Source organism: Phacochoerus africanus, chromosome 11 (assembly GCF_016906955.1).
Source record: "Phacochoerus africanus isolate WHEZ1 chromosome 11, ROS_Pafr_v1, whole genome shotgun sequence".
In the NCBI taxonomy this organism is placed as follows: Eukaryota; Metazoa; Chordata; class Mammalia; order Artiodactyla; family Suidae; genus Phacochoerus; species Phacochoerus africanus.
Genome location: NC_062554.1, coordinates 19,805,871 through 19,818,079, shown reverse-complemented (window position 1 = coordinate 19,818,079; position 12,209 = coordinate 19,805,871). Strand labels below are relative to the sequence as shown.

The window sequence follows — 12,209 nt, the reverse complement described above, 5'->3', positions numbered from 1 at the left end:
TACTGGTTCTCAACCATGGGTGCATATTAAAATCACCCAACTTGAAGGAAAAAAAGATGCTCAAAGTTCCATTGTGGCAGATATTCTCAGCCACAGAAAGAATTTAAAAGATTCTTGGGTGATTCTAATGTGCCCCCAGGGTTAAAGCAATTTGTAAAATTTCTTCTTCTATCAACTTCCAAAGCTTCACTTTTCAGTTCTTTAAAATATGCCCTTGACTTGGAAAGTAAGCTCGCTTTTGTTATTGTTCATTTAGAGGTCCTCGGAATAAAGCAAGGCAAAATGATTTTAAAAGAAAACAGTGATAAAATAGTGATAAAGTTTTCTTATTTATCTCTTAATGTGCATGACCCAAATGTCAAGAAGCAATGGGCGGAGTTCCCGTCGTGGCTCAGTGGTTAACGAATCCGACTCAGAACCATGAGGTTGCAGGTTCAATCTCTGGCCTTGATCAGTGGATTGGCGTGAGCTGTGGTGTAGGTCACAGATGTGGGCTCGGATCCCACGTTGTTGTGGCTCTGGCAATAGGCTGGCGGCTACAGCTCCAATTGGACCCCTAGCCTGGGAACCTCCATATGCCACGGGAGCAGCCCAAGAAATGGCAAAAAAAAAAAAAAAAAAAAAGAAGCAATGGGCAAAGGACAAATCCAATTAGAAACTGGACACTGACTGTTTTAAATTCAACAAGACAAGTTTTCCTAAGTGTGAGTTCAAAAAATAGAAAAAGCAGATCTACAATTTAACAAGAAAACCCACCTTTATGCATTGCATTGTTATGGGATTAATTATTCTAATTATGCCTCTAGATCCAGCTACAGCCAGCAGAGGATGGCTTGTATTGCTATCATATGTCCATGCACAAGTATAAAAGTTTTCATCAGCCTAAGAAATGCCAGTTAAGAAATATAACTTGTTGAAAAACACATCTACCATCACAATACCACACATGGAACCCCCAAAGAATTGCTAAAGTTTTTGACAAAGAAGCTCTCATTTTTCTTTATACTATCAGATTTAAATAATGAAGATTTTAGGTCTAAAATCTATACCAAGTAAACAAACTCAGTACTTCTGCTGAATTTTGATTACTATTTTGCTGTTCACATCACTATTTACCTCTGTCTTTTGAAAGCAGCCACAGACAATACGTAAAGCAATGGCCATGATTGTGTCACAATAAAAATTTATTTACAAAAACAGGTGGCCAGCTCCACAGGCTGTAATTTGCTGAACCTGACTCTATCCAGATACTTCTGTCTGCCTCTAGATAAAGATAACTCTTCACTTTTCTATCTTTTCCTGTGTGAGACCTTCCCACTTCTTTCCTATCACCTAGGGAAGAATGAATGTCTTTGCTTTTTCTCATTTGCTAGGTTTTTCAAACAGATCTGCAAGAAATCTTACTACATGCTTTAACTGCTGTACCCTCTGGTTGTTTAAAGCTTTTTCTTTATAAACCCGTGTTTTGCAGTGTTTTATTTCCTGAACAAACTGCATGTTTATTTTCTCCCTATAGGCTTTGTTGATATGTTGATACTGCCCGTCACAGCTTCCAATCAACCAAAGTTCATCAATGTAACTGCCCTGAAATGAAAAAATTCTAAGCAAGGTCAAAAAAAAACAGGAAGTTTCAGCTACCCTTCGCTAGCATCTTCCATCACTGGATTTCCAATGCTCATCTCTAGCCACCTGCCGTGTCCTCCCTCATTCCCAGCCTACAATGGATTTCTAGGAAATCAGGAAAACTGAAACCAGGAATCTATTGGGTGACACTGAAGGTACAGCACTGGTTAAAGTTAAGAAATGACAACATAACTTTAAGGGACTAATTAGTTTAACAGAGGTTTCAGTGTATTTATTGAGAGTCAATTTCTTTAGCCAATGATGTTGAAAACCCAAGAAAGGATACATCAGCATCCACGTAAGATTGCAACAACCGGATTTCTCCTTGTGAGTGACATTCATATAAGGTAACCTAATGAAAACAAAAACACAGTCAATTTTATCTCAAATATAGGAGCACATTCTTCAGCTTTTGAATGTATTTTAGCCATAACTTTATCTCAAAGATGTTACAGAAGCTACTGCTTTAAAATAGCTCCATTAGATCTGGCATTGCTGCAGCTGTGGCTTGGATTCAGTCCCTGGCCTAGGAACTTCCATATGTCACAGGTGCAGCCGTAAATGAAAAATTTTAAAAATGAAAATAAAAAATAAAATAGCTCCTTTAAACTTAAGGAAGCTATATAAAGCCTAATGTATTACATATTTTCCAAAGTATACTAAATATTTTAGTAGTAATGGTTTCTATTTCCACTGTTAAAATTATATCTCTCATCCATATAATTGCATCAACTCTTCAAAGTAAATAAAGGTGAATACCTCGCAGTAAAGTGTAACTACTTACTAAAATTGTGATTTATCCTCTTTTAAGTTCTTAAAGTCTTTGGGTAATTTTAAAGCATTTATTAATTACATATAAGAAAATCTAAAATTTGCCTAATAATTTTTTCATGGACACTGTTCATCAAATATTAACTTTCTGATGTACAGTGATGCTTTTCATTTGTCACATATTCTAAAATTAGTGAATATACACTCTATTCAATTACGTACAGATGTCCCTTGGTATCTGCAGGGGACTGGTTCCAGAACTCCTCACAGATATGAAAATCCAGAGATGCTCGAGTCTCTTATATAAAATGGCCTAGTATTTGCATATAACCCATACACATGCTCCTGTATACTTTAAATCACCTCTAGACCACTATATCTAATATAATACAGATATTATATAAACAGTTACCAGTATAGAGCAAATTCAAGCTTTGCTTTTTGCAACTTTCTGGAATTTTCTTTTCTAAATAATTCTGATCCACAGGTGGTTGAATCATCCATGGATGTGGAACCCACAGATACAGAGGGCTAACTCTGTAATACTAAATTTTTATAAATCCCTTTCCATTTTTCTTACAGCTTAGTAATGTTAGCAATAACCCCATTATTGATCTTAATATGAGTCTATAAGAACTCTATAAAGAAACTTTAAATCTATCACCTATTAAATCAATAAGATAATCTCTATATTAATATTCTAAAAAAATTCCTTATATGGATGCTAAGCAGGTTGTGTCTTTAGAGATTATTTTACTTTTTTTAAAAAAAAAAGAAATCCAAACAGCAGACCTTGTAATAATTCAATAAACTATAATTCTGTGTCATTTGAATGAGAACAGGAATTCTTTTTGTTAGATAGCCTGGACCATTACAATAAGCATAAGGGAGCACAAATTATACTAATTCTATTTATACTAATACCATGGTGAAATTAGTAAGGCAGAATCTTAGGCTTATAGTGATGCCTTTTTTTTGGTGTGTGGGGGGCAACTGTGCCCACGGCATACACAAGTTCCCAGGCCAGGGACTGAACTTGCACAACAGCAGTGACAACGCCGGATCCTTAACTAGCTGTGCCACCAGGGAACTCTCAATAAAAGGGAGTTGGCCTATGGAGGTTCCCAGGCTAGGATGTCTAATCGGAGCTACAGCTGTTGGCCTATGCCACAGCCATAGCAATAGAGTGGATTCAAATTAATGGATTACATTCCCAATATTTGGAAAAAATAATCTCTAATCTTTTCTTCAAACTATGTCACTTTCCCTCTGAATTGTTTTCAAGCTACATATCACAACTTACATCTGCCTCATACCAAAAAGAGCTGTTATCCCATGTTATTAACTTCAGAAGTAAGTTTCAAACTTTCAGAATTTCAACAACCTAGTAAAAGCACCAGAGCTTTAAATATAATTAAAACTTCATAAAAGACTTTCTGGAAATTACTTAGAGCCAAATTTCATGTTTTAGAAAACAGGACTAGGAAGGCTCTAACCCAGAACAGATTCATATGTGTTAGTATGATTCTCGAACTTTAAAAAGAAAAAAGAAAAAAAAAATCTTGGAAATATACTGACATTTGAAAAATACTTAGCTGATAATTTCTTTGTTATCAAGTTAGTTTTGATTGAGAACAGAAGGAAACCAATACTAAGAAACAGAAAACAAATACAGGAAACAGTGTCCATTAAAAATCATGGTATTTTTATTTAAGAAGCTTAGTGCAATTACTAAAGAAGTATAAAATTTACTCACTTAAAATAACTTAGAGGCGTTCCCATCATGGCGCATCAGAAACAAATCTGACTAGGAACCATGAGGTTGTGAGTTTGATCCCTGGCCTCAATCAGTGGGTTAAGCTTCTGGCATTGCCTCGAGCTGTGGTGTAGGTCGCAGACGCAGCTCAGATCTGGCATTGCTGTGGCTGTGGTGTAGGCTGGCAGCTGTAGCTCCGATTAGACATCCTAGCCTGGGAACCTCCACATGCCAAGGGTGCGGCCCTAAAAAGCAAAAAATAAAATAAAAAAACTTACAGAACACCTCTCAGATTAACCTTCTCTTCCCCCTCTTGGGCTTAAGGTAGAGAAAATGACTGTTTATTGTCACCCCATACCAATTAGTTTCCTCCATCTTTCTTTTTCCAAATACGCCAGTCTATTTCTCTGTTATTCCTCCTAACTCCTAGTACAGTATTAATGAATAACCAGAATGTAAGCTAATACAGACTTAGGAAGACAATTTTTCCAAGGTGATTTCAATTTAACCGAAAACTCTTTCGAGACTCCCTGGTAAGCACGAGGGAATCTTCCTTTTGCCCACTTATTTAGAAGTGGATGGAAATGAATAAATGTCTTTGCAATCCACTTTTTCAGCCCTAGGTTTAACTAAAAAGTTAAATAATGGTTTATATCAAAACGTGCCCACCATAGTTTTTTCTATGCACTTCTTTCAGTTTAAGATGCTCTGGCTTATTTAAATAAAAATAATTCAAAATAAATGTTTATTGCAAATAATTAAAATATTTTAATAGCTATTATATAAATCCACTGGATTTATGTTTTGCATTTATAGAGAACAACTAATTACATTTATTATTTTTAAGAAATCAGACTTCTTACCCAATCTGACAAACAACTATTAAAATCACTTCCAAAAAGCTAAGTCATGTTTTTCAGCCACTCAAAACAAACTACTTTTGAGGACAAAATAAAGTTTAGTTCCAAATCATTACACTTCAATTTATATTAACAATTGAGTCTGATAAGCCAAATGCCAACAGACCCCTTAACACTCACTCTGTTGCTTCCTACAGTTGCAAACACTAATGGATCTCCTTCTTTACTGTGCCAGTTAAATTGAACTCCGAACAATGGTTGATTATGATCTTCCTATAAAATAACCAAAAAATAAGAAAAATATATTTTAGAAACCAAAAAAATGGTAGTAAACTGACCATCCTCCTTTATAACTTTCCAAAATGCAAGCCTGTACTTTGTATATCATACATAAATTGACTTCTGATACTTAGTATCTGTTAGTCCAGTTTTCACATTTTAAAATATCTGTGCATGATAAAGTTTTATAACAAAGACGTAAATCAGAGGTTAGGTAACAAGTACTTATCAGTGAAATACTTTGACAGTTGACTTCTATTTTGTTAAACCCAACTGTATTCTGAATCAAAATAAAATGGGTAATTGTGGTAGATGCATTTTATCTCTTAGGACCTAAGGATAGAATTAATTTTTCTGAAATAACAAATAACTCAAGAGTTAATGCAGTTTCTCCAGTACTCATTAAACTTCATTAGGGTTAATTCTTCCCTTGTAAAACGAAGCATATGAGACTCCATTCAAATCATTGCCTTCTTGGAGTTCCCATCGTGGCTCAGTGGTTAATGAATCCAACTAGAAACCATGAGGTTGCGGGTTCGAACCCTGGCTTTGCTCAGCCAGTTAATGATCTGGCGTTGTCGTGAGCTGTGGTGTAGGTCAAAGATGTGGCTCGGATCCCAAGTTGCTGTGGCTCTGGCATAGGACGACAGCTACAGCTCCGACTAGACCCCTAGCCTGGAAACCTTCGTGTGCTGCGGAAGCGGCCCGAGAAAAGGGAAAAAGACAACAACAACAACAACAAAAAACCCAAATCATTGCTTTCTATTAGTCCTATAGAAACAATTTTAAAGAAACTTGAGTTTAGGTCCTAAAAGAAAAACATCCCAAAAAGTTTTATAATGAACACTGGACGTCAGCTGAGAGAGTGGAGTATAATTTCACAGTTACCAGGAGGCTACAAGGAAGTACATAAAAAACAAATATTCAGTTTTCTTCACAAAGTTATTTATTTTTCAGGCTTGGGATTTAACTGGCAATCTCCTGGCGCTTAATAGTACCTTCCATGTTCATCTTAAGGCATTGTTTTCACTTTTAAATATTAACAACTTTCACTTCTTATCCTTTAAAAAGCCACAGCTTTTAGGCTTTGGAAATATTTAATCAGAATATTTAAATGGCAATCAAAACCACATTCCATTTTTACTACGTAAAAAACAGGTTAATATACGTAAATATTAACATGAAACTATAATGGACGCTTTGCCTAACCAAAAAAAAAAAAAAAAAACAACCCACTGAGATTAACTTTCCTCCTTTTAAGAGTATAATTTGAGGGAGTTCCTGTAGTGGCTCAGTGGGTTAAGAACCTAACCAGCATCCATGAGGATGTGGTATGATCCCTGGCCTTGCTCAGTAGGTTAAGGATCTGGCATTGATGATGCAGGTCACAGACACGGCTGGGATCTGGCATTGCTGTGGCATAGGCTGGCAGCTGCAGCTCCAATTTGACCCTTAGCCTGGGAACTTCTATATGCCACAAGTGTGGCCCTAAAAAGAAAAAAAAGTATAATTTGACACACTGAACAATGAATTTTGCTAACACAAATAATTTCTGTGCAGCTATAGCTTTTTATGCTTTCCAACAACTTTACCTAAAAGTATATTTAGATATTTCAAAAAGAATCAAACTCATGTATAAGATATTATAATGCATATTTTTGTTCAGCAAAGGAAAAACATACCCACAATTTAAAAAACAGGAAATTTTAATTTATATCTTTTTCTTTGAAAACAATTATAAATAAAAGAGTAAATTTTAAAAGACTACACGAAGCAAGACATCTGTTTCAATTTATGTTAACTCAAAGTTAATGAGTCACATTCAGTTCTTTTTAGTAACAGGTACCAGGAAGTGGCTTATGCTTTTAAATTTTACCAAAATATGAAGAGTAATATTTTCCAAAATCTTTTATTTGAATAAGAACAATAAAGAAAAACCAGACTACAATACTAGGTATTATCCATTTAATTTAAAAGAACAAACAAAAGCTAAACAAATGCAGAATGGACTATGATAACTATGCAATTTGTCCTACCAAAAAACTCTTCAAAGTATTAATAATTTTAAAATATTTTTAATTTGACAGAGTATCTTGAGCATAAAATGTTTACCACTAAGGCATTGCTGTGGCTCTGGCGTAGGCCAACAGCAATAGCTCCGATTAGACCCCTAGCCTGGGAACCTCCATATGCCCCGGTGTGGCCCTAGAAAGCCAAAAAAAAAAAAAAAAGAAATAATGCTGGGCACTCCTATCATGGCTCAGAGGAAATGAATCTGACTAGTATCTATGAGGAGGCAGGTTTGATCCCTGACCATGCTCAGTGGGTTAAGGAACCAGCACTGCCATAAGCTGTGGTGTAGGTCGCAGACGCGGCTTGGATCCCAAGTTGCTGTGGCTGTGGCATAGGCCAGCGGCTACAGCTCCAATTCAACCCCTAGCCTGGGAACCTCCATATGCCGTGGGTGCAGGAAGGAAGGAAGGAAGGAAGCTGGAGCCCAGCATTTAACCCAGAGACTATGTCTTTCTGCACATACCTTGAGACTATTTACACATTTGAAAGAATATTTGCATTTCTTTGACTTCCATTTTCCCTTTCCCCAACTTTTCCTTCCAGGCGCGTTTGGCGTATTTGTAGGTGTATCAGGGCGTTCAGTGTTTGTACCACTTTCTATACTGACAGCATCATCCTATAAATGGAAAATTAGAAAAAAATTCTATGAAACAGAAATACTGTACTTAGGAGCAAATGACTTCGTATTGGGTAGCTGCTGACTGACCTAAAAAAATTAATAAATTCTGCAAGAAATAAAAACATTTATTCCCATCTCCAAATAAGAATAAAATGCAAACCAGCCAAAGTATTTGCGGATATTTAATATTTCAGCCAAAGTATAAACAAAAAAGCTAATCATAATGACGATAATAGAATCAGTAAGAATAATACTGCCTTTAAATAACAAGGCACTGGTCTGTGTCGGCCACATTACTACACTGCCTCTCTTCATCTTTACTGCGCTTCGTAGGATACATAGTTGAGGAAGTGCTGCTTAGGGAGTCTAAGTGGTGCCTTGCAGGTTAGGGTTGCTGGGATTCAAAACTAAAGCTGTGACCCCTATATGTGACTGACCTATATGTCTTCATAATTTATCTGACTGCTGCTCAGTCTGGAGCATGGGAATGTGCGGCCTTTGAAGCTGGAGTCAGTGTTAGTGCTTCCTACTTTAGATGCCATTTCTGAAAATCCTGTTATCATTCAAATTCTGCTTATTTATAACACTGAAAGCACTTAGAATTTTAACTTCTACATATTCTGTGCTATTTACAAGTAAAATGTGACTCATAGCTCTAAAATAACAATACTCATATATTAGGTCTCCAGAAACTCACTATAAAGTAAAATCCTTCCAAGGTAGAAATAACTACAGGAAACCCTAAAAATTCACCTAATCTACACCCTATCTCTAGTCATAAAGATATATTAATGGCCCTCTACTCTCAGAAGACTATTTCTCTACCTCTACTGATTACACATTCCAAAGTGTTCCTTAGAATAGAGATTTATTTAAACCTATCACCCCTAGGGCAGTAGCTACTAAATTCAATCTGAAGAAAGCTTTTTTCAAGGAGTGCCTATTAACATCTATGAGGACACAGTCTAGGAACCACTGCCTTAGGGGCTATTTTTAAATTATTGCTTCCTAAAGCTAGTTTTATGATATAACAGAAGGTTAAAAATTAGAGTATCAAAGACTATATAAAAATTTCACATTAATTCACTTGAAAAACAATAAGGTATTCTATAGTTGTTTTTAGGGGTTGTTTTCAAAATTTCAAATGGGTCCTACCAAAATGACAAAATAAGGAATTCTCATTGTGACGCAGTGGAAACGAATCCAACTAGTAACCATGAGGTTATGGGTTTGATCCCTGGCCTTGCTCAGTGGGTTAAGGATCCAGCGTTGCTGTGAGCTGTGGTGTATGTAGGTCATGGATGCAGCTCAGATCCTGCGTTGCTGTGGCTGTAGCATAGGCTGGGAGCTGTAGCTCCAATTCAACCCCTAGCCTGGGAACTTCCATATGCTGCGGATGCAGCCCTAAAAAGAACAACAACGAAAAGGCAAAATGAAATGGTTTAAAAAAACAAAAACAAAAAACAAAACACACACACACAAGGAGTTCCCTGGTGGCTCAATGGGTTAAAGATATGGCATTGTCACTGGGTTCAATCCCTGGCCCAGGAATTTCGATGTGCCACAGGTGCAGCCAACACACACACACACACTATTCTAGAATATACTGATTATCTAAAGTGAAAGAACAGAATGAAGTGGATAGATGGCACACAGTAGTACTCAATACCTGTACTGTAATTTAATGTAAATATAATCAGCCTTTACAGATACAGAAAATGTAAAACTTCAAAGTTCACTTCCTAGGTTGAAAGTGTTTTTAATCTCTATTTCTCCCTACCTTTCAGTTGTACTTACATAGCTAAAACCTAGTGTAAAACTTCAGAGTTCCCTAGAAGCCGGGCAGGTTAAGGACCCAGTGTTGTCACTGCTGAGGCTTGGGTCACTGCTGTGGCGAGGGTTCAATCCCTGGCTAAGGAACTTCTGCTTGTTGCAGGCATGGCCAAAAACAAAACAAAACAAAACAAACGAAGGAAACAAAACAAAAAAAACCCCAACCTAGTATAGAAAATAGAGAAGTAATTTTGTGTTTCAATGGAAAACCGCATATCTACAGCACACTCTTCCATGTTATTAGGATCCACCCCTCTTCACTGCCTTTAAAGACCTATCTCAGACCTTCTATCTCTTACGCTGTGGATAATCCAAAGGCAGAGATTCAAAATGTCTTTCCTTCCACTTTGAAGAAAAGTTTTGCCTCCATTTGCAACTTCATCTCTACATTCTTTTAATCTATATACATTTTTACTGTCTGACTTACACTTGCCCAGTTCCCTCACATGAGTAAAATGAAATGTTTCTGAAAATTATCTACTTTTTCTGAAAATTACCTTTTAACACTATACGAATGAAATAATGAAATGGTTAGACATTTATTCACCAGCTTCTTTCCATTCTGGCTAAAAATTCAACTGCTAATCATGAAGCCACACACAATGTTAACGATTTTAATAATGTGTGTAAATATATATATTTTATCTTATTTTTGCTGCTGAGAAGGTGTATCTCTTGCTATGCTTTTTTTTTTTTTTTGTCTTTTTGCCATTTCTTGGGCTACTCCCGTGGCATATGGAGGTTCCCAGGCTAGGGGTCTAATTGGAGCTGTAGCTGCCAGCCTACGCCAGAGCCACAGCAACGCGGGATCCGAGCCACCTCTGGGACCTACACCACAGCTCACGGCCACGCCAGATCCTTAACCCACTGAGCAAGGCCAGGAATCGAACCCGCAACCTCATGGTTCCTAGTCGGATTCATTAACCACTGCACCACGATGGGAACTCCTTTTTTTTTTTTTTCGTCATATGTCTTTTTTTAATAATGATTTTTATTTTTTCATTACAGTTGGTTTACAGTGTTGTCAATTTTCTATTGTACAGCAAGGTGACCCAGTTACACATACATGTGTACATTCTTTTTTCTCACATTATCATGCTCCATCATAAGTGACTAGATACAGTTCCCAGTGCTACACACACACACATACATATATATTTTAAACTTTTGATCACTTGATTTACCTGTCTCCTCAAATAGGCAAATCAAGAGATGGAATCAAATGGAAATTCAATACAGTCAAAATGCTTTCATTTAATCTTTAAGTTAAATTCAAGCCTTTGCTGAGAGTCTAATACACATACAAGCTGACTTCCACCGTGACCCTTCCTCAAACTATGGAATGGTACCATGCAACAGATATGGTACCACCATCTTTACATGTTCACCAAGGAAAGAGGGACAGTCATTGTCTGACAATCTTGCCACAGGTTACTTAAGCCAAAGGCAAGTCTCCAGATTTAGCCTTATCTTACTACCAGGGAACAACTAGTACTCTTCAAAACGCTAACTACTCTACAGTCATACAAAAAAGTTAGTAAAATGGCAGATACATACACGATAAATCTAAAATAGGTTGAATGTTAACTAGACACTGTGCTGATAATTTTGCAATGTGTACAAATATCAAATCATTGTGTTGTACACCTGAAACTAATAATATAATGTTATCAGTCAGTTATGCCTCAATTACAAAAATTTTAATGTCCTTTCAATTCTTTGATTTACTAACAGTAAGAGCTGCTCAGAGTACCTTAACTCCAACTTGAAAACACCACATTCTTTCCCCGTTTGGGTTTTGGCCTTCTTGTCATTACTGAGCTCCCTCAAGAGTAAAACCAATGCCCTTGTTAGCTTTTCTCTGAACTCTTTTTTTTTTTTTTTAATACAGACTTCTCCCTTCCATTAGTGCTTTTCCTAACCTATGGCCTAGACCTGGGTCCCCGGGATGGAATTTAGAGGGCCTGTGGACTTAAGTAAATAAATATATAAATAAATTTAAAACTGCATCTTAAATGTTCATCATCTTTAACTGAAATCTGTTACTTCCTTTTATTATAATGCAGACAGCATACATGCTAATGTTACTTTAGCCGTGACTTTCTCGCCAATGGCAGTCAGGTGTTTTTATATCACATTACAGTTGTTGCAGATCTCAAAAACTGTCCATGCCCATCACTGCTATCAGAGCCTCTGTGAGATCTAATTACCTAATGTGCTAATAAAGAAGCACTTTGTATTAAAGCACTTTATTAAAACAAATCTTAAATGTGCTTAAAAATTTTGTAACTTTTAAAATAATTTTATTATTAATTGTGTTTGTAACCTTATATATTGTATTCTATACATCTGAAAATAATATTCTGAGATGGTTTCATAGGATTCATTACCGTGT

At 36.3% G+C, this 12,209-nt stretch overlaps 1 protein-coding gene and 1 long non-coding RNA gene across 9 annotated transcripts in view; one reads left to right on the top strand and one right to left on the bottom strand.

Annotated features, from left to right (window-relative positions):
* LOC125110767 (uncharacterized) overlaps positions 1-2,152 on the top strand; it is a 44,283-nt gene extending 42,131 nt beyond the window's left edge. For both annotated transcript variants that reach the window (XR_007130707.1, XR_007130705.1), the window contains one exon: positions 1,517-2,152. This is a non-coding gene — a long non-coding RNA (uncharacterized LOC125110767). The remainder of the gene's footprint in view (positions 1-1,516) is intronic.
* EED (embryonic ectoderm development) overlaps positions 1-12,209 on the bottom strand; it is a 34,407-nt gene that overhangs the window by 19,696 nt on the left and 2,502 nt on the right. For 3 of the 7 annotated variants that reach the window (XR_007130702.1, XM_047752332.1, XM_047752338.1), the window contains exons 2-5: positions 7,826-7,978; positions 5,191-5,283; positions 1,910-1,975; positions 757-882 (exon numbers count right to left, since the gene is read on the bottom strand). Coding sequence is in view for 6 of the 7 variants with exons in the window: in XM_047752332.1 (XP_047608288.1) it covers positions 757-882; positions 1,910-1,975; positions 5,191-5,283; positions 7,826-7,978 (438 nt within the window). In the remaining variant the exon portion in view is untranslated. The remainder of the gene's footprint in view (positions 1-756; positions 883-1,909; positions 1,976-5,190; positions 5,284-7,825; positions 7,979-12,209) is intronic. The other 4 variants (XM_047752333.1, XM_047752334.1, XM_047752335.1 and 1 more) reach the window with 4 other exon arrangements.